The sequence below is a fragment of the Coturnix japonica genome, chromosome 6 (assembly GCF_001577835.2).
Source record: "Coturnix japonica isolate 7356 chromosome 6, Coturnix japonica 2.1, whole genome shotgun sequence".
Taxonomy (NCBI): Eukaryota; Metazoa; Chordata; class Aves; order Galliformes; family Phasianidae; genus Coturnix; species Coturnix japonica.
Genome location: NC_029521.1, coordinates 19,429,426 through 19,451,103, shown reverse-complemented (window position 1 = coordinate 19,451,103; position 21,678 = coordinate 19,429,426). Strand labels below are relative to the sequence as shown.

Below are 21,678 nucleotides of genomic sequence, written 5' to 3'. Positions count from 1 at the left end.
TGCTCAGAGATAAGGGTTACTTGGTACCCAGGGACACTCAGTGCTCAGGGATGCTCAGTGCTGTCCCAGAATCTGATCTCACCTCTCCTGGGCCAAGCCCCGGAGATGGCACTGCTAATGTATAACTGCCGGGGAGCACGATAAGATAGAGCCACCCGTTATCAGGACTGCCCGGTAGCAGGAGGGAGGCACTGGGCTGTCAGAGGAGCAGTGAGATTGCCTGGAGAAAAATGCTGATAGAAAATAGCTAACCCATGATGGATGAGCTGGGGCTGGGCAGCTTGGCTAATTGCAATGGGCTTGTGCTGGGAAGGGGCCAAGGAGTGAGAGCTCCAGGGACAGGGTGGTGGGGGCAGAGGGAGCCAGTGGGATACTCATAAGGTGCCCAGGAGCGATGCTGATTGTGCCTCTCCCTGAGCCCTGGTGGGTAGGGTCAGGGGAGTGCGGGGCTCCCTACCAGCTGCTGAGCCCCTATCTGCCACTATATCTCCATTAGAGCCACTGAGTCACTTCCTGAGCAGGGCTGGGGGCAGCGGTCCATGTGTCCTTCTCCTGCCAGGTGTCCTGGGGATGTGTCTCTGCACTGGGGTGTCCCTTCTGCGCTCCTCTTGCACTCGTTCCCGTGTCCCCATCCAGCACCCTCGCAGTGGGCTGGAGGGCAGACACTTGTGCCTGTCAGTCTGTGCAGCCCAGCCACCAGCCCTGACACCGCCTGCGTCACACTTCACGGCGCTGGGACCAGGACTGGGACCATGGGGGCTGCCCCCTCTGCAGTGGAGACCTCAGGGATGGCCAGCCCTGAGGACACGGTAAGGGGACATGCCCTGAGGGGGCTGCTTCACCTTCCTGAAGTAGCACTGGCAGGGGCTGTGCAGGGGGCTGCAAGGCACAAGGACTAACACTTGTGCAAGGCTCTGGCTCTGCTGCAGGAGGGGAAATCCTGCTGTCATGGGAAGTGGGGCACAGGCACGGTGCTATGGTGCCCAGTCTCTCAGACCCTATCCTTGGCACTTCCAACAGCAGTGCCAGTATATTCCTTGCAGTCAGTTTGCCCCGCAGTGAGGTGCAGGAGGAAGGAGAGTGCTGGAGGGGGGCACGATGGGGCCAAGCCACTGGGATTGCAGACCTCCAGGGCAGGCAGAAGGCAGTGGTGACCACGCACTTGCCCTGCGCCCACACACACTCCCACTTGTCTCGCAGCCCCAGGAATGCAGCTGGCAGTGCTCCGGGCACAGCTGTGGGGCCGCAGCCACCCTGGCTTCCTCCCAGCCCCTCAGCAGCTCTGCCCTGGCTCATAAATCCTTTGAGCACACAGAGCCACTGTCTGCCTCTCTCCAGCCCCATGCAGGGCAGGGATGGGACATGGCCCATATGGGGATTGCTCTGCATGAGGATGGCATCATGCATAGAGACACGGGGACCTCTCGGCAGTACTGCTCCCCACACCACATCGAGCAGTTCCGTGGGGATGGCAGTGTGCTCAGCTCAGGCTGTGGGCAATTTGGGGCAGTGTCCCATGGGCTGTGATGCCCGTGGGGCAGAGGCAGAGCTGGGGTGCCTGGAGTGGGTGTGGGAAATGTCCTTCCATGCTGACACATGCACACCTGCTGTCTCTCAGGAAAGGTTATCAGCTCTTCCCCACCATGTCCCAAATGTCACCATTGTCCTCAATGGGGCAGTGAGCTCATTCTCCCCCTGACATTAATTAAAGCCCCCCCAGCACTGTGTGAAGCAGCTGCCAGGGCTGGCACTGCCGTTCTCCCTTTGAAGCAGAGCTGCTGACAGTCCCTGTGAGGAGGGGGCACAGGTTCCCTCCCACTGAATCAGGGCTGGACCTTCTCTGGGCCAGGGTTGCCGAGGGGGTGACAAACATAGGCAGTATGGGACCAACCCCAGAGCAAGGGTTTCTTGCTCCTATTGGAGCAGGAGCAGCATTAGGGTAGTGGGACTGGGGCTGTGGGATGGCTCCCTCAGGTGCAGGGAATAATGGGAATAAAGGCAGCTCCTGACACAGCCATGTGAGCAGTGCCTCTGCTGCCAGGGAAACTAAAAATAGCCCCCCAGGCTCAGCAGAAGGGCCATCTGGTTACAGCTGGGAAGCCTATGATGGGGAGTCTGGCTGGGGGTCTGGCAGGGCCTGGTGGGGCTGGGGGAAAAGCAGTGGGGCCAAGGGCTGTGTGGGGGTGGGGAGCACAGTGGGAACCCCCAATAAATGCCCAGCACTGAATCCCAAGGGGACACCCGGTGTCACAGCCCCAGGGGACAGCCACCAGCTGTGGTTCCTTCCCACCCAGCCCAGCTTTCATGGGGGAACACAGGTGGGCACAGCCCAGGGGACACACACGGGGGTGTCAGAGACAGCTGTGCCCCCCACAGCCACTCTCAGCCCCTCTCCACCGCTTGGGAGAGTGAACCTCATCTCTCCACAGACAAGACATTGCCATGGCAACTGGCACGGCCACTGCCAGGCAGGAGGTGAGCAGTGACGCGGTATGACATGCAGTGTGGGAAAGGGACATGGGTGTGGGGGCATCCTGGGACACACCTAGGTACGTCCGTATGCCTGCAGGGATGCACATATCCCCAGGTGTCGATGCGTGCAACCCCAGCTGTAGATCTGTGCATCCCCAGACATGTGTGTGCGCATTGCTGAGGCTCTGCACCCACTGCTTGTTGCTTTTCTTGCCAGCGTCCCTGTAGGTGCAGAGGAAGGGCTTGTTGCCCTTCCACCCTGCACGGGCCCTGAGCCACCACACATCACCCCCTCCCCTGCAGTGCCCTCCTCCTCTAGGGAGAACGTCTGTTTTCTTCCCGTTTGCCATTTCTCTGCCTCTAATTGAGCTGTCAATGGGCAGAGATAACAGGGAATCTGTTAGCGCTCCTCTCTGATGTCTGCCTGTGCTGTGCTGGCGGCACCCACTCTGCAGCTGCAAATTCTGCACGAGAAGCACTCGTCCACCTACCTGGGAAGGGCTGCCTGCCAGACCCACTGCCATCCCCCCCAGTGCCCGTGTCCTTCCCATGGCATGCAGCCCCCCATTACCCCCCGTGCCCTCCACGCCGCAGCACCCCTGGGAAGCCACTTTCCAGCCACCCCCACAGCCGCCCCCGATCGGTCCGGCTCCCCCCGGGCTCGGTGCAGGCAGCAGCGGGCGCCCATCCCCGGGGCCGGGCGGCTGCGCACACGTTGCGGCCGGGCCCGCCTCCGCCTCCGCCGCGCGGCTCAGCAGCACCGCGGACAGCGCCGGTGCCGCCCGCTCGGTTCTGCCCGGCTCGGTTCGTCTCGGCCCGGTCCCGCCGCCGGCTCCGGTTCCCCCGCGCGGCCCGACCCAGCGCAGCACGGCCCGGCCCGTGGCGCACGGAGCGCCATGGCCACGGAGGTGGGTGCGCGGGTGCCCGGGGCTGTGCGGGTGGGGCTGGAGCCCTGCGGGGTCCGCGCTCACAGAAGGGCCCTTGCGCTTCCAAGGTGCCTGCGGGGGGGCTGGAGCGGTGTGGGGTTGGGGTTGGGGTGTCCTTGATGGAGAGGTCCATGTGGGGCTGCAGTGTGAGGGGTCTGACTCCCTCCCTTTGTCCCTCCATCCTCCTCTCCATCCCGGCTCTGATCCAACACCTCACAGGGTGCCAGGGTTATGCCATCCCAGCTCTTCTAGCTGCACAGCTGCTGCAGCCCCACAGCAGCAGTCCCTTGTTCCCCTCCTTCTGCCAGCATCCTGCCGAGGACTGAGGACCATCCCTGTGCCACCATCAGGCCTTGTCCCACCGTGGACACATGGCCATGCTGGGGTCTGTGAGAATGGCACCGCTTTCCATAGCTCCACAGTGGGATGCGTGGGGACCTTCCCTCCTCACCCCCAGGCTGTATCCCCCCAGCTCACCTCACTGCCACCCCCCAGGTACACAGCCTGCAGGAGCTGCGGCGCAGTGCGTCCCTGGCCACCAAGGTCTTTGTGCAGCGGGACTACAGTGATGGGACCACGTGCCAGTTCCAGACTAAGTTCCCCCCAGAGCTGGAGAGCCGGGTAGGATGCCTGGCAGTGTGCGTGGGGGTGCCCTATATACAGAGTCCTATGGGGATTGTCTAAACAAAAGGGAGAGGGCATGGGGGGCTGCGTGGCCCTGAGCCAGCTCTGGATTGCTGCTCTGGGCAGAGTACATAACCATCTCTTCTGGGGGTTGGGGGCTCTGGTGGAGCCTTTGTGTAGATGGGAAATGGGCAGGGAGCAGCTGAGAAGGAAGGACAGGATTGGGTGGTCCCCAGGGCGTCCCAGGGATGGGGATAGTTGCTGGCCAAGCATCTCTTCATGGCAGCTTCTGCCCCAGATTGAGCGTCAGCTGTTCGAGGAGACTGTGAAAACTCTCAATGGGTTCTATGCTGAAGCGGAGAAGATCGGGGGCAGCTCATACCTGGAGGGGTGCCTGGCCTGTGCCACTGCCTACTTCATCTTTCTCTGCATGGAGACACACTACGAGAAGGTGCTGATGCCCTGGAAAGGGCACAGGAAATGGGGGCTGGGAGGGGCACCAGGGCTGGAGGGTATTCAGTGCCCCTTTGCACTCACAGGTCCTGAAGAAGATCTCCAAGTACATCCAGGAGCAGAATGAGAAGGTCTATGCACCACGGGGGCTGCTGCTCACCGACCCCCTGGAGCGTGGCATGAGAGTTGTATCCTCTGGGATAAGGGGGGATGAGGGTGAGGGGGGGATGACACCGGCAGTGGGCAGGGGGGCTGTAGCTAATGCATCCCACGGCTACTCCTTAGCAATGCCCAGATCGAGATCTCCATCTACGAGGACCGGTGCAGCAGCGGCAGCTCCAGCAGTGGCAGCTCCAGCAGCAGCAGCAGCGGTGGGGGGGGGCGGTGACTGGCAGGGGGTGGTCCCTGCAGGGACACGTACTGCCGGGACAGCCGCCTCTCTGAGATCCGCAGGCTGCACTACCAGAGCACCCGCTTCTGAGCCCAGGGTGGGTGGGAGGGGGCCTGGGGGCCATGTGGCATCTGTGCCACATACCCCCTGTGGTGGCTCTGCCCCTGCCCAGACCCACTGCAGGCAGGGACTGCTGCTGGGGTGTTCCAGATGCTTCCCACTGAACCAAACCAGTGCCAAAGGGCTCCTGCAGCCCCCCTTCCCCTCCCCCCCAAATGAAAGAGCTTGCCCTGCAGTGCTCCAGCAGCACTGAAGACAGGGGGACATGGCCCTGTGTCCCTGTGTTACTTCATCTGCATGATGGTGCTGTGTGTTCAACCCATGTGCTGCCCCAAAGGTTCTGTCTGCATCCTGCTCCCTGCCCTCCCCTGTGCCATCCCCAGCCAGGGCAGGGGATGCAGCTCCTCCTGCCAAACATCCTGCATGCATTCTCCCCCTCCCTGCAGCATGCAGCATCCCTGTGATGCTGGAGGGTTGTGGGGGGTGTGTCTCCTGCTTGCACCCTGCCCATGAGCCAAAAGGTGCCAGCCCTGAAGAGCTGCCCTGATGCAGCACCCCTGGCTGCAGCACGCATACTTGCAGCCTGTGGTGGGGGACCCCCGGGGGGAAGAGACGAGTGGTGGGTCCCTGTGACATCGAGTAACTGGGAGGGAGCTCCAGGGCCATGGAGGGAGGACCCGGCCCCACAGGAGGGTGGGGAGTGACCCCAGCTCTGGTGCTACCTGCGGGGCACCCTGCATGGAGACTGATGGAGACCTCCAATAAACCTCATGCTTCGACCCCGTCAGCTGCCCTGTCTCCTCCTGTGTTGGGGTTGAGTTGGGGCTAAGCACCCTGTTGCAATGGGTGCCATAGCTCTGGCCCCATATGGAGAGTGAGCATGGGGCAATAAGGGGGAGACATAGAGCAGTGCACACTCTGTGGGACATGCAGAGAAAGTGGGACAGAGATGGGTTTACTGTCATGGCATGGCTGGCACAGGGGCTGTGCCTGGGGGGAATGGAGGTCCAGGGAGGAATCCAGGGCAGAATAGTGGCTCCCACCTTGCTGGAAGCCTGAGTTCAGGCCAGCAGGCAAACAGACAGTGTATAGTTTATTGGGAAGGTTCTCCAGGAGATAGGCTGGAAGACTGAGCAGGGTCCAACTTCAAACAGCAGGGTCAAGAAGTTAAAAAACAAACCAGGGGGACTTTCCCCTGCTGGGCTGGGGGGAGCCTCCTCTGCTGGGGGTTACCCCCCCCCCAGGGAAGAGGGGACTTGCGAAGCACACGTGGCTCAGGCCAAACCAGCAGGCACATGGCACAGGATCGAGGTGATGGAGCCAGCGATACGGGGGGAGTGCTGGGGCTTCAGTCCCGGGCTGCAGTGTTTGGATGGTGCTGTGGTCCCTTGCCCGTCCAGGGTAGTTCCACATGGGGAGAGAGAAGAAGACGGGCAGAGACTGGCCGCTCCTTCACCAAGGCTGCTCGGGTGTTACAGGCAGGGTTAAAGTGCATAGAGACAAAGGCAGAGTCCAAAGCCCAGAGAGAGAAGAACACCTTGGGGGGCCCAGAGCCAGCTCCCAGTGGAGGGGTATCCCCCAAAAAAGGCTACCTGAGCTGCATGGAGAATGAGAAAAGGAGCAGGAAAGAAAGAGAGTTGGGTGGTCAGCAGCAAGCGGGTGGCATAGGACCAGCAGGCTTGGAGGCACATGGATGTGGGGCTGGGGCCAAGGCAACCACTGGAGGGTACAGGGGTGACTGTCATCCCAAGGTGCTGCTCCGGTGTATCTCCACCATCACTTACCCACACATGCTGTGCCATCCTCATTGGGCTCGAAGCCACGGGCACAGCGCTTGTTGCTGCGGCAGCGGTACCCGCCATAGGTGTTGATGCAGATGGGCTTCTCCCGGGGACAGACAAAGGGGAACTCAGCACACTCGTTGGTGTCTGTGGGCAGAGGGGATGGGGATGATATGGACAGACTGGGAACTGCCAGTGGTGCACCCCCACTCCCACTGTGCTGAAGCGTGGATGTGGCCATGCACAATCGGTGCACTGCCACAGCTGAGCACTACTGTGTTCCCACTTCTGCTGGGTCACTTGTGTCATCCATGCACCCCCCACCCCCTCCAGAGTCCAGGCTCCCAGAGCACATGCCCAACAGCCACACTCTGTGTTTCAGCCATGCCTGTGTCTGCACTCACCTACGCAGCGTCCGTTCTCGTGCTGGGAGAATCCCTGCCCGCACTGCGTTTGGGGAGAAGCAGACACTGGGATGGGGCAGCCCCAAGGCAGCAGAGCTCAGCCCCGCATTCCTATCCCCTAACAACTCCCCGTGGGCCCTCACCTCCAGCAGGGTGGGCACCGTTGGCTTCTCTGTGTCTTGGGGGTAGGGGACCTCCAGGACAGAGTTGGTTTCGCTGCTGGCCACTGCTCGCACCAGGACACGGCCGTCGGGCCACGTCACCTCCAAGCTGCTGGCTTCATCACGCCCTGTGGGCAAGCAGCCTGTCATAGGGTGTGGGGAGAACTAAAGGGGTGGCAGCCTCTTGCCCCCACCCTGGAGCTCACCCAATCCAAAGTGAGCCACGGGTTCCATCTCACACAGGTACCCTGAGCCGCCATCGATGATGCGCAGGTGGGCACCGCTGCGCCGTGTGAACAGCACCACCTTGGCCCCTCGTGCAAAGGCCCCAAAGCGGGTACGTGGCACGACCCGCAGCCAGTTGTTGCCAACACCCTGCAGCAGAGGGGAGGGGGACTGACCTGGGGGGCCACAGGGACCAAGACACCTAGAGGAGCCCCTTTGCTCACCTGGGCGCTCTTGAAGATGGAGAGTGGCTGTGCCATGGACTCGCCATGGGATAGGATCAGATCCAGCATCCCATCGCCATCAAAATCTGTCACCACACCCCCTGTGCACAAAGCAGCAGGTCATGGGCTTGGCTTTCGTGGTGATGGCAGCACCCTGGCAATGCTGTGTCACCCCAGCCAGCCCTGCCCTGCAGCACCCACCAGTGCCCCGGCCCTCAGGCTCCAGTGCATCCCCAGGGTTCAGCTCTTCTATGATGGGATCTGAGTGCTCCCTGCGGATGAGCCTGTCGAGCACAGGCAGGGTGTTAGTGCCAGCCCTCGTGTCCCCATGACCACCAGCAGCTCTCCACCTTGGTGCAGATTGGCAGAGAGGTGACACCCAGAGGGGACAGGGCCATGTGGGGTGGCTGGTGACTGGACATGCACATCTCATCCCTGCTCCATGGAGGAATGACAGAGATGTCAGAAGGGCATGGATCTGAGCTGCAGAGCAGCAGCACCATCTCCAAATGCTGCCGCAACCCCTGGGGCTCCACCCAAACTACTGCATTCCACCCACCCACTGTGCCTTCATGGTGAGGGGGTGCCGCAGAGCAGTGGTGAGGAATTGATCCCCACAATTAGCTGCAGCAGGGAACAAGCTTCCACACAGCTGTGATCAGCAGCATGGGGACCCCAGGGGCTGCTGCAGGCACAGCCACAGGGCTACTAATGACATGGGGAAGGGCTCAGGCATGGCTCCTTGATAAGCAGAGTTGGAGCACTGGTCCCGCACGTGGCACCAATGGAGAAGAGCACAGTGAGGGCTGCTTGGCTCCTGCTGCGGGATGTTGCCCCCCAGCCCTACCGGAACAGGCGGTTAGCGGAGGAGCCACGGTAGGCAATATTGTTGAAGAAGACCTCCAGCTCCTGGTCATTGTCAAAGTCAGCAGCGATAACAGTGCGGACGGGGGACGGCATGGAGAACTTGGGAGTGGCGATGTCCTGTGTGAGAGATGGGTACGGGCTGGTGATGTGAGGACGCTGCTCCTTGCTTCCCATCCCCACAGGGAACCAGGGCTCAAAGCCAAACTGGGGCTCAGCACCAAAGCTGGTGGTTGGGGACATCCCAGCCCCAGCCCTCACCCGAAATCGGACACGCCCAGGGGCCCCTGCCTGAAGGTAGAGGCGGTGCGGCCCATTCCAGTTGCCATAAACAATGTCCACACGACCATCTCGGTTGAAGTCAGCCAATGCCACGCCACGTCCATGCTGGTAGGGGTCATCCAGCCCTGCAAGCAGCAAGGGGACAGGGAGATGGGACCCTCAGTCCTGGGAGACCTCCCCAGGGCACCTCCAGGGACAGGGCCCCCTGGTCCCCACATGGGCCTCCCCATGCTGCACCCTTACATCAGCAATACCCCTCCTGTGGTCAACGGGGCTGTTAGTCCTCATGGTCCGCTCCCCAGCACTGTGCTCAGCTCATTTGGTGTCATCCTCCCGACCCTCTACTCACCCACCGCAGCTGCCACGTCCCGGTATGTCCCATCCCCACGGTTGTTGAAGAGGAAGTTGGGGCTGTTCTCGTTCCCGCAGAAGATGTCAGAAGCACTGTCACTCAGGATGGGACCTACAGCCACACCACGGCCCCCTGGGGACAGCAGCCAGTGGTAAGGTTGTCCCCTGCTCTGGGGGCTGCGTGTCCCTGCATCAGTTCCAATGCTCCCAAGACCCCCTCCTCTCTCTCCCTCCTCCTTCACTCCCTCTCATCAGGAGCTAATTGGGGCTGGCAGCCGCTTGTGTCACAGCCAACCTAATCACTGCCATCGCCATGGTGACAACACTCCTAATTAGTAAGAATTTACCGCCTCAGAGACAGGGCACGCGGCGGCCCCCCATGTTGGCTGGCATGCACCCTGCATCCCCATGCCCTCAGGACGCTGCCAGAGGACCAGCAGGGTGACAGCGGGGTCCTTCTGGGTGGGTGCCACGCACAGTGGGGTGGCCACTAGGTGGGGCAGTCAGGCAGGCAATGTATGGCACACGCGGCGTGGGTCATGGCACAGGTCACTGATGCTCACATCCTCTCCATACCTGTGTATTTGCTGACACCAGCTTGGGCGGCCACGTCCACCAGCACCACGATGCCACGGGCAGGGTCACTAGCAGCCACGTCCATCTCCAGCAGGGCGTGTGGGCCCACCTTGCCGCTGGCGTAGTTGGCGATGTAGATGGAGTACCTGCCTGAGCCCTGCAGCCAGCAGCACCACCTCAGCTCCCTGTGCCCCCACCTCAGCCTGTGGGTTTGGGTTTGGCCCCCGTCCTCCCTGCTGTCAGGGTCCCTAGTGCCCACAGCCAAGAGCACCCTACATTGGGGATGGCTGTGCTATCCCAATGGGATGTGTCCCATCACCTTCACCATCCCCATGCTCAGTGCTGGTGTTCAGTTCATGCCACGCTCCCTGCTGTGACAGGTGCCCCCCCCTCCCACCACCCCCCTTGTCCCGTGCAGCAGCTGGGCCCTGATTTAGCGATAATCATTGGGAAACAAACTGCTGGGGGAGGAGGAAGAAGAAAGAGCAGGTGACAGGGACATAAATCACCTCGACAGGCGCGTTTATCAGCCAGCGGCAACCGTGTGGACGGATGCCCGAAGCCCTGATGGCCGGGGGGGGCTGTGAGCTCTGACAGCCTCCAACCACATGCAGGGGGCACCCCCAGCCACAGTGGAGTGGGATGTGGCTGATGTCTGGGTGAGGGGCTGCCCCACACCCTGCCTGCTCACCATGCGGTCCACACAGGCGACGGAGCGCCCAGCGAAGCGGCTGGCCACATCACGGTTCACTTCGTCGCTCAGCAGGTCCTCCCAGCGCCCATGGCGGAGCTTGAAGAGCTTATCCGTGTAGGTGGCCATGCCTATGGGATGTGGTCAGGGGCTGCCACAACCATCCTCCCCCTGAGCTCAACCCAATGGGACATGACCCTTGCTTTGCCCCCCAGCAGCCGCCACCAGCATAATTCCCATAACCCATAAGCGTCACTGGGAGACACATGGAAGAATCAACTCATTAAGTTAAAATGTGTCCCAATGGGGTGCAGCCTGTGGAGGCAAAAATCAATGCAGTGCCGGGCACAGGCGGTGAGCTGCACTGCTGTGACAGTGCCAGTGGCATTGCCTGACTTAGGGATGGGCATGCAGACAAGCCAGTGCCAGCCCTGGTAAATGGAGAATGAAAACACATCTGCATCAGTGGGATGGGGCAGAGCTGGGATGGAGAAGGGAAACAGGGAGCTTTGGAGATGCCTTGGGGCACAGCTGTCCCCTCCTCAGGGCCAATACACCCAGGAGCTGTGGCAGCACCAGTAAGGCAGGATGAGGCTCTGGCTTGGTACAGAGACACAGTTCTGCCACCATCATGGGGGTCAGCAAGCATGGGTACATACACAACCTGGTGGCACAGCAGTCCCAGTGGTGAAGGGACACTGCCATCCCCTTCCGGGTGCCATGGGGAGGGCGGCTGGAAGTGCTGACTCAGCATCTGGCTGGGCTCAGCGTCCCGCCCGTGCTGCTATCAATCAATGGAGCCACTCAACTGGGAAATTAACTCCAGCCCGCACACATCCCTCACACGCCGAAGGTCGTGGGCAGCCGTGCTGGGCCCCCCCCCCGGTGCCTGGAGCTCACCAGAGAAGGCGTTGTTGGTGTTGAGGAAGTAGATTTCCTCTCGGCCATCCCCATCGATGTCACATGCTGTCACACCGATGGCATTGCCCGCCCGGTCCCTCAGTGCATAATAAGGAGAGCTGCGCTCATCTTCTGCCATATTGACCAGCCGTCCCCGTGCCTTGTCATACTTGAGCACCAGGTTGGGGCCGTTGTATCTGTAGGCATGAACACAGGGATTCTGGAGTTGGGAATGTCATGACAGCCCCTGTCCCATCCCCTTGTGCAGGTGGCCATGCACTGTGCCAACTAGGATCTGGGCACCAGCAGCTTGAGGGGCACAGCAAAGACATGGTGGTCATGGATCTGCCTCCCTCTGCCCCCAGCTGTGGGGGCTGCCATGGGGAGGGCTCAGCCTGGCACGGCACATCAGCCTGGCCTGGGCACCCTGGGTAGTGTCAGGGCAGGATGGGGCGGGTTCCCTGCTTGCAGCCCTTTCCCAGGGTAGCAAAGGCAGCATACAAGGCAAATCGCTCAGCACAGTGTGCCCCACAGGCTCCCCGCCTGTTCCTGCCCCACACACTGGTAAACAAGTTACACAACGGGCACCGTGCTGCTTACAAAACCACTCCTGGCTGCTTGGCTCAGCCCTGCTGAGCACAGAGACCCAGGCCCTGCTGGGTGCCCCTGGCTGCTCAGGCTTGCTGCATTTTTGGGCAGACACCTCATATCCATGCCCCATACATCAAAGAGAGTGCCAGCCCGTGCTGGGCTCACAGGGTGAGACACTCCCTTCCAGGTGAGGATACGTGCAAGCCTCCCTCATGGATAAGCATGACCCCAGCCAGGGCAGGACCTGCCAGCAGCAGCTGCTCCGTGTCCAGCCCTGCTCGGGTGCTGGGGCAGCACAGCATCCAGCTCCTGCATCACTGGTTCCTGCCAGCCCTTCCGAGCCATCACACCCATACATGGCTATAAAAAACCTCCAGCCAATTAAGTGAATCTCCAGAGAGCACTGAGTCCTGTCAGCAGAGCCGAGCGGGCTTGGGCTTGAGCTGCCTCTGTGCTGAGGGGTGGGACCCAGCCGCTGGGCAGCTGCCCCCATCCCACAGCAAGGGGACCCAGCCCTGGAGCAATGTCCTCATGTAGATGGAACGCTGGCAGTGCCACCGCACACCTCCTCCAGATGGAGGGATGGGAATGTTAGTGATGTGCCCCAGCAGAACAGTGAGACCAACTGCCTGCAGCTGGGAGCTCAGCTGGGCACCACGTGTGCTCTATGGAGAAAACAGCAAGTTGGGAAAGGCTGTCAGCCCTGGGACACAGGGCTGCGAGGAGCTCCTGGCACTGCAGGGCCACCATGTCTTACTGTCCCCAAGGCTGTCCCTACTCACCCTGCCACCACAATCTCGAAGTTGCCGTCAGCATCCAGGTCGGTGACAGCCACGCCGTAGTTGAGCTGTGTGGGGTTGCTGTCGTAGTCAGGTGGGAGCAGTCGGTGGGTGACGGAGGTGAACATGGGCTCACTGCGCTGGGAGCCCTCACTGAGCCAGGCCAGGGACAGCAGGCACAGCGCCAGCATCCTGGGCACCTGGGACAGACCTGCAGCCCCTCAGCTCTGCTGGGTGCACCACCAAGACCCCACTCCATGGAGCCTGAGCATCATCTCTGCACGAGCTGCTCTTCCTCCACCACTCACCACCCACCCCACTCAGTAACCCACAACCCTTCAATTCTCCACCCCAAGACCTCGGGCACTGCTGTGCAGCTCCAGCATGCCTTAGTTTCCCCATCCTGCCATCGCTGTTCCTCTTGGGGACTCTGTGGGGTGAGCACCTGCTGAGCCATACAGGGGTGGGAGGCAGGTGTCTGCACAGGTCTGCAGCCATAGGAAGGTGACGGGAGACTGGAAGGAGAGGCTCAATTAACCCGGACTGCGGAGGACTGTGGCTGCCAGCACTGCTGGCAAGGCTGCGGAGCTTTGGAGCTGGCTCTGACCCGGCTTTAGCGTGGGTGACAAGTGAGGTGGCACTCAGGACAGCTGCACTCACTGTGGACCAGGCAGTCCCTCCAGAAGAGAAAAGCCCAGCAGCAGTGAGCTGCATGGCACTAGCTGTGCCCAAGGCCCCGTGCGTCAGTGCTCCAGCTGCAAGCAAGAGCAGCCATCCCTGCTCCCACAGTCTGGAGGAAGGGCTGGGATACCCAGCAAGGGACGCTGCTCTGTGTGGCCATAACAGGACTGCTCCAAATTCTTTAGGAGCATCCCCCAAAAGACCAGCAGTGGGGAAAGGTGACTAGTCTCACTGTCAGCCTGTGCTCATGCCATTGGCCCTGTGTGGCCAGCTTGGAGAGGGGAAGGTGACCAGTTATTGGATCTTGGTAGACTGTCACCACCAGCCTGCTGCTGCCTCCCTGGGGAGGTAGAAGGCCCTAAGGATCTTAGCACCCCAAGGTTTATCTGGGAAGTGTGGGAACAAGGCACTGGGCAGCTGCCCATGCACAAAGACATGGGCACAGGGTTGTCCTCTGATTCCCTGCACAGTGCAGCATTCCCTTGCCTGATGCCCCCACACCACCAATGGGTATCTGTCTCCCATCCAGCTCCCACTCCCTGCAGCTTGGCCTGCTCCCCAGGCACACCCCCACTTCATCCAGCTGCAGCCGGAATCCCTCCAAGCTGGATGAAGCTTTTTCCAGGAGGAAACAATGTTCCTGATTGGAAACAAAAGGCTCTTGCCCATGGATCCGGTTCTGGGTGCCATGGTGGGGGCTGCCCGGCCCAGAGCCAGGCTGTTTTGGGAAAAGGGAGGGAGCCAGGCTCAATGTGCTGGATGAGAGAGGCCCCGTGGCTTCCAGCATGGCACAAGTATGTTTGAGGCAACAGGATCCTGCTTGAATGGCTAGGAAGATCTCAGCCCCCTCCTGTCCCAGCAGTCATGTCCCAGCTCATGTCTTCTCATCCAGTGGCAAGGTCACTACAGGTGCTGCAGTCACACTGGGGCTCCTGCTCAGCATGGTTAAGCCTGGTGGCATGGAGCTGAGGTGGAAAGAAGGGACAGAGGAGCAAGGCAGGGGTGCCATGGGCGCCCATACAGAGCACAGCTGGGCAGCACAGGAACATTGTGCTGGCCCAACAGCTGCTCCCTGGAACTGCCATCCCCATGCAAAGCTGCTGCCAAAAGTACCCAGAGGGCAGAAAGGGATGGGGTGAGGGCAATGCCAGCGTGCACGAACCTGGGAAGGTCACACCCCACAGACCTGTAACCGCAGGTAGGGAGACGCTGCCCCAGGGCTCCTCACGTACATAGCTGTGGTCCCCAGCTCACATCATGGGGAGATGGGAGTTGGCCGGTTGCATGGCCGCCCCGTCCCCGTGACATCGCAGCTGCCATGCTGCATGTCCCCAATGTCACGCGTCACCACTGCGGCAACATCCCATCCCAGGCCACATCCCATCCCAGACCAGCACCGCCATAACATCGTGTGACATTGTGCGGCAGGAGCCCCACCACACCCCAAAGCCACCTGAGAGCAGTGACAGCACAGTAACATCACAGCACCGCATGACATCATGCTGCATGTGTCCCAGTGACACCATATCCCCCTTCCCATCATTTCCAGGCCACCACAGTCAAACCTGCCAGGGTAGAGGACAGGTGGGAGGTATCCTGCACTCAGCCTCCTCTGTCCCAGAGGGGCTGTAGTGTCCCAAGGATGCCAGAGCCCCAAGCAGCCCTGACCCTGCAGTACCTCTGCTCTGGCCAAAGTCACAAGCCCTGGTCCCACTGCTGTTGGCTCAGCACTGTGCACCTCACACCCCTCGCACAGGCCCTGGTCCCTGTGTGCATCCTACCGTGGATGCTCCCAATGGGCTTCACACCCGCAGCTCTCATGCAGAGATGGTCCCTGTTCCCTCCCATGCAGGACTGCTCAGCACCGGACCCAGCACGCTGGGGCTCAGCCAGCAGCAGCTCATGCAGTATGGAGACAAGCAGTCACCTTATCTCGGAGCTCAGCCCGAAGGGACATTGGGACCTTGGGGGGGGGCTCAGCCGTGGCACCGCGCAGGCAGCCCCTTCCTGCACAGGTGGAGGGGCAGAGAGACCCCTCCAGCCCCACAGTGACCAAGTGTGGACGTCCCCAAACAGAAGAGCTTCCCCTTCCCTCCCATTACCCATCACCGCCCCAACGTCCCGGTGGGTGCTCCCTTACGGCCAGCTCCCCTCCAAACCCCCACTCCCATCAGCACCCCTATCTCCCCCACCCCATCCCCAACTCCTCCGCCCCCTTCCCTCCCCACTTCCCAACTTCCCGCACCCACCCCCGACTCCCCGACAAAGTTGGCGGCGGGGCGGGGTCGCGGGGCCCTCTCCCTACTCACGGGCGCTGGGGGCTGCCAGGTGCCCCCGCGGCGGCGGTGGCGGGGGGAGCGCATCCCGCAGCGCCCGCCTTGCCGCTCACCGCCCGCCTCCCGGTCCCGCGCCGCCCGACGACTCCGGCCGCCCGTGCGGGGTTTATGTAGCACTGGGCGGCCGCAGCAGCGCCAATGAGCGGGGCGAGGGGTGCCGCTGCCAATGGAGAGCGGGGAGGTGGGGCTGTGCGAAGCTGATTTACTGCCCGAAATTGCAGTGGAAGCACGGCCGGGCAGCGCCGGGTGATACGGAGCCAAAATATGATGGGGGGACCCGCTGAGGCATGTGGCAGGAGAGTGGCTCATAACCTTCACGGGGTGGTGGGTTGCTCTGTCCCATCGTGTCCCACACTGTCCTGCACTGCTAGGATGCTCCCCAAAGCTTTGGGACTATGGGGTCCCAGCAGCGCAACACGGGAGCTGGGTGATGGGGATTGGAATCCCGGCTGAAGACCTGCAGTGACACAGGGGCACTTTCCCCCACGCTCATTTCCCCCCAGGGTGATTTCCAACCAGAGCACAGCAAGATTTGCTCCCCACCGACTGCAACGATGCACAGAGCTGCCCCATCCCAGCTGCTTTGCTCAGCAGAGCAATGCAACTGTGGGCACGGAGAGATATCAGCTCCCAAAGCTGTGCCCAAGGGCTCAGGATCATCCCCACGCAATCCCCTGCATGGCCCCGGGTGAAGGGCACTTGCTTCACTGCTGGGGACCTGGGGACTGGATGCACAAGGCACTTGCATGCCAAAACCTTGTAGCTATTGGATGCTGAGCTGGGCTCGTGTGCAGTCTCTTGCCTTCCCATAGCATCTGCTGCAGGGCTAGGCACAGAGCTCCCCGTGGGGCTATGGTGGCATGGGGACGGTGCTGGCAGGGCACTGGTTGGGCCACCCCAGCAGAACACGTCTACAGGAACCCAGCATGGAACCTGGGGCTGCAGCCACCTCATTGCACCTGGTGGCAGCAGGAGCCTGCGCCGTGCCGAGCGGCTGATCTCCTGCCCTGCTGAAACCTTTATTTCTCATTCGAACGTGTCTGGCTTCAGCTCTTGCCTGTTTCTCGCAGTTCTCCTCTCCCTGCTGTATTGGAGAGCTCTCAGTCCCACTGATTGTTTCCCACAGCGCTGCTGCAACGTGACCATCAAGTACCCCTGTACACTCCATTTCTGATGACCCCTCTTGCAGTGCAGCTGAGCGCTGGGCACGGAACCCACTGTGGGTTCCTGCTCCCCGTGCTGGGCCGGCCGTACCCGGCCCCCACCGATTCTGGGAGTGAACAGGGGATGTGGCAGCACCCAGGCTCTTTTGGGAGCTGCAGAAGGTGGGCACGGCCCTGGTGGGGTATGTACGTGGAGGTGCATGGTGGCTGGCTGTGCGTCTCATGGCCCTGCGCTGGGGACCGGTGGTGGCGGCGACGGGGACAATGGACAGGAAATTAGAGCGAGGCGGCAGTGAGACATGCTGCTGGGGGAAGGGAGTCGGAGCGCTCCACGGAGGGATGCAGGCAGCGCGGGCACGCAGTGTGAGCACTGCACCAGCGCCTACATCTCCAGGGCAGCTCTGTCCCGCTTTGCACGGGGGTGGCTGCCTCCTGCAACCCCCTGCATCCAGCAGCCCCGGCACCCTGCATCCTTCTGCTCATAACCATCGGGATGGGAACGAGCCCAGGAGCAGCTGGATCAGGGAACTCCAGTGTGTGCCTTCCAGCACATCACAGCTGCTGCTGCACAGTGTGGGTGCAGGTGAGCAGAGCAGTGCTGACTCCCAGCACTGTCCTCCAAGATGGTTTACAGGTGCTGTTGATGCTCTTTCTAAAGCAGCGTGAAGGCCAAGACACCTGCACACAGCCCAGTAGGTGCACAATGGGTGCGCAGCACATACACACTGCAAACACACATCCACATGCATGCATGAAGTATAGCTTGCATGCCACATCCCTGTCTGCCCGCTCTGCACACACACACACAATATGTGAGCACTCAGCATACTGCCCAAACATGAATGCAGCCTGTTCACTCCCACCTGTGCTCACACACAGCCTGCACGTTGTACACTCAGGCATCCATGCAGTGTGTACGCATATACCATGCACAGTGCTCTGCATGCTGCTCCGCACTGCAGCCACCTGCTCTGCCTGGTCACAGCCAGCATGGCCTGGGAAGCAGCTGGCCACAAGACACTAGAAGGGGCCACAAGATGTGTGGGACCCCCTGGCCACCACACTGACCCTGACTCCTGGCACCACTTCCCTCCCTGGAGGGGCTGCACTGGGACCTCCTTGATCCGAGGGTCTAATTTCCACCCTAAATGTATTCATGGTTAATGTATCCCCAGTCATTCCTGTGCTAATGTTGTCTTTTAGCTGAAATAGCTCTTCTCCTCCCTGGCGTTTACCCTGCAGATGTATTTATAGTGAGCACTCCATTCCCTCACAGCGTGCGCTGCACTGCACTGTGCATGAGCTGCCGCCATCCCACTAGGTCCCCTGGGCTCTGCTGCTCTTGGGCCACCTCTGTTCCTGTCCCCAGCATGACCAACTCCTGGGGGCCCCAGCAGGTCCACAGTGAGTGCTCAGTCCCTTCTTCCTGCCACCGGCCTGGTAGATGCGGTGGTGTTACCAAAGGGGCCAGGTCAACCTGAAGGTGCATTGTGCACTGTTTAGCAGTACCTCTTGTCACAGGATCAACGCATGCCCATGGCAGCAGCAGGGCATGAAGACAGTGCCCAGCACCTGACCCCTGGCTCTGCACAGCCCAGTCCCTATACAGCCCCCAGCTGCTCCTGTCACCACGCATGGTGCCCCCAGGTCCCTGCTTGGACTCTTCCTGTCGCCGGGACATCATTAGAAATGTTAATTATTAATTATCACTAAAAGCCCTTTTTGCTGCATTGCTGTTCTTTGCCGATCTCTGCCCCGTGCTGCCTGTAACCGGATCCACCTGCCGTTGTCTCCAGCCTCACGGTGCCCGTCCCTGCTGTCCATCACTACCTGTGGGGCAGAGCAGCGATAGCAGAAAGCCCCATTTCCTGTGAGACACTGCCCTGTGGGTGAACTGGGCTTGTCTCTCCCAGGATCTCCTGTAGAATCAGAATCCCCATGAGCAAGATGTAGGGTCACACCGTGTCATGTCTCTCTGAACCCGCTGGGTGCTGTGATGGAGCCGGTGCACATCAGCTCTTCTTGGCTAGGCAATGGGGTCCCTGGAGAGGGCACAGGGATCCCTCAGGACATCTCTCTCCACATCCCACAGGCTCCCTGAAGTCAGGCTGCCCAGGCAGTGAGCTCCACAATCCTGGGGCTGTCACTCCCTGCCCCACACTGTTGCAAGGCCTGCAGCATCAGGCATGATCCTGCTGCACACGCTGGAAGCAAGACAGCATTGAGAGGGAGACAGCAGCAATTGCTCAGGGAGATGCTTGGGGGCAGGCTCTCAGGGGAGCGCGGGGAGGAGCACCCAGTCTGTATTGATTCCTGCAGCACAGTGCTGCTTTCACCGCCTGCTCATTTTCCATGTGCAGGAAAACAGAGGCAGCAGGAGAGTCCTGCTGAGTGTAGCCAGCTCTGCTCCCAGGGGCACCGCTGGGCCCCATCATATCCCTGCCCACAGCCGCCGGCAGCACCGGCGCCTGCCTGCACCGCGGGCTGCTTCCTCACATTATACAGCTCTGTCACGAGCTGCTGAATCCCCAGGTGTTTGGTGCAGCAGCACAAAGCAAACCCAACCTACCCCAGCCCTGAGCTCTCCGCAGTGCCCTCCCCATGGCTGAGATACCAGGCTGGGCATGGGAAATGCTGGGTGTGTTGCTCTCTTTGCCCGGTGTCCTCATGGCAGCTCCTGGGGCGTTTCTCCACCAAAGCCCTCTGCAAACACTTATTCTGCAAGAGAGAAAGCAGAGACATACTCGTAGGGGCTGGGATCCCCAGGAACACAAAGGAGGTCACAGGATGCACTGCTGGGTCTCAGAGGGTTTTAGGGTGTTTGACTCCAGTGAGAGAAAGTGCAGAGCCCCATGCTGCCTCTCCTGCCCAGGGCTCAGCCTGGCTGGAGCTGGACACACAGCTCGTCTCTGATCTGGGGCTGCCAGCCACTCTTTTCTTTCTGCACTGCTCCTTTCAGCCCATGGCTCCCTGCGGCCTCCGCTGACGCAGCTACAGATGGAGAGACAAGGAGAGGCAGGCAGCATCCCGGCCTGCCGTGCCATCCCCAGGGAGGTGCAGGCACAGCAGCTTTGGATCCACGCTCTCTGGAAACAGGAGAGGCCCTGCTATCAGCACAGAGCATGTGCTGGGCAGGGGAGCTGAGGATGCCCAGTGCAGGGTGGGGGTCTGTGACCACAGTGCAGCTCCCACCAGCCCTCTCTGTGCCTACAAATTTCCCAGGAGCCCTAAGAACACAATAACCCATGAGGAGGAGGACGTGTCTCTACTGGGACAGCTGGGCTCAGGCCTTTGTGCAGACCCATTGCCCTTATCCATCTCCTTTCCTGGGGGGCATATTGGTGGTGCAAGGGGTCCCTTTCCCTGCATGTGGCACTCCAGATGGACACCACAGTGTCCTTTACAGGAGACATAGTTGCCAGGAGGAGAGGTGTGAGGATGTCTTCAGTGGGGGAAATAAGGGGGTCTTCCTGCAGCCCACACCTCCCAGTGCTCAGACTGCACTGCTGCTGCCATGGAAACTGCCTGTGGAGCATCATCTTACCACAATAGCTGGGGTAACAGGGCCACCGCTGTCCCCAGCCTCCCCTGGGCTACAGACACAGGCACATGAGCTGTCAGGATGTGGGAGGCTGGGTGTTCCCTCCAGCCCCCAGCAATGATGCTGATTTGCCATGGGAAACCACAGGCATAGAATCAAGCTGAGCATCTCTGCAGAGCCATGCAATCCCAGACCCCAAAGTCAACAGTTTCAGAGAGCCCCATGCAGGGAGATGGGCCCATGTGAGGCTTTGGGGTTTGTCACAGTGTCCAGGACTGGGTGCTGTGGGGTGCTGTGATGGATGGGGGCACCCCAGGGTGAGGTGGTGATGGAGAGGCCGGGGAAGTGCTGGCAGGGGGTACCCGGTGCCATTCCCAGACAAACACAGCTCCCATGCGGCCAGGGGCTCCACACTGCTTGGCCTCCCACAAACATAAATCATTTTCTAATTTATAACATGAATAATTGATTTTGCCTCCGTAGCTGGCAATAAATCTCCTGTGCGCACATGCATAAGAAAATAATAATAATGAAAGCGATCAGGATCTGCTGCCATCGATTACATGCAGGAGGGGCCACGTTCCACTCTGGGGCACAGTGGGGCAGGGGCTGCTCCTTGGAGGGTGCTGGGTGGCTTCACACAGCGAGAGCCATCCTTGTCCTGTATAGGGCTACATGGATTGTAGGGCAGAACCTATACACCCGTGCCATGCCCCACAGAACCGTGGCAATGGAGTACAGCCATCTTTCCCAGGCTCCGGTCCAAATAAAGGGGAATCAAAGGAAGAATGCATCAGCACTCGGGTCTATTTCCCAGCATGGCAGAACCAGGGTTTGGTGCTGGCACGTACAGCGGGCAGCCAGGAATGTCCGTGTCCCCTGGGCTGTGCCTATCGCTCCTTGTTGTGCCTGCAGAGGAACTCATCTCTCCCACAGGCCCCAGCTCGGGAGTGCTCAGCAACGGCAGCGCTTCATTAGGAGCCAGAAGACGTGCGGGTCCCAGGTGTGCTCCCCTCCGCCAGCGCTGCCGATGAGAGCGTGCGAGCACCGGGGCCACGTTGATTATCGGCTCGCGCAGGCAGCCAGCTCCTCGCCAAACCCCCGGAAGGATGCGGAGCGAAGCTGCCCAGCGCAGACACCTTCTCCCGTCCGTTTGTCTGTGCATCGAGCGCGCTGACCACCCCGCAGCCCTCTGTCTGCAG

The 21,678-nt window shown here is 60.8% G+C and overlaps 2 protein-coding genes across 9 annotated transcripts; one reads left to right on the top strand and one right to left on the bottom strand.

Annotated features, from left to right (window-relative positions):
* Window positions 1-524: 524 nt before the first annotated feature.
* GOLGA7B (golgin A7 family member B) lies at window positions 525-5,713 on the top strand. Of its 2 annotated transcripts, none has more exons than XM_015867266.2 (5): window positions 525-809; window positions 3,894-4,019; window positions 4,321-4,473; window positions 4,562-4,663; window positions 4,771-5,713. In XM_015867266.2, exons 1-5 carry the CDS (start codon window positions 540-542, stop codon window positions 4,861-4,863), a joined length of 744 nt encoding a protein of 247 aa, XP_015722752.1. In that variant the 5' UTR covers window positions 525-539; the 3' UTR covers window positions 4,864-5,713. The 2 variants fall into 2 exon arrangements, with proteins under 2 accessions (XP_015722752.1, XP_015722751.1); XM_015867265.2 differs by lacking the exon at window positions 525-809 and adding an exon at window positions 3,187-3,380.
* A 289-nt stretch (window positions 5,714-6,002) lies between these two features.
* On the bottom strand, window positions 6,003-15,855 carry CRTAC1 (cartilage acidic protein 1). Of its 7 annotated transcripts, XM_032445469.1 has the most exons (16): window positions 15,746-15,855; window positions 12,759-12,955; window positions 11,386-11,582; window positions 10,486-10,616; window positions 9,795-9,951; window positions 9,217-9,351; window positions 8,847-8,992; window positions 8,569-8,705; window positions 7,923-8,005; window positions 7,722-7,822; window positions 7,479-7,647; window positions 7,255-7,400; window positions 7,112-7,154; window positions 6,711-6,854; window positions 6,519-6,523; window positions 6,305-6,387 (listed from the first exon to the last, which is right to left on the bottom strand). In XM_032445469.1, the coding sequence occupies exons 1-16, from the start codon at window positions 15,797-15,799 to the stop codon at window positions 6,379-6,381; spliced, it is 1,854 nt and encodes a 617-aa protein (XP_032301360.1). In that variant the 5' UTR covers window positions 15,800-15,855; the 3' UTR covers window positions 6,305-6,378. The 7 variants fall into 7 exon arrangements, with proteins under 7 accessions (XP_032301359.1, XP_015722742.1, XP_015722744.1 ...); XM_032445468.1 differs by lacking the exon at window positions 7,112-7,154 and having other exon boundaries at window positions 6,003-6,387; XM_015867258.2 differs by lacking the exon at window positions 6,519-6,523 and having other exon boundaries at window positions 6,173-6,387.
* Window positions 15,856-21,678: the final 5,823 nt, after the last annotated feature.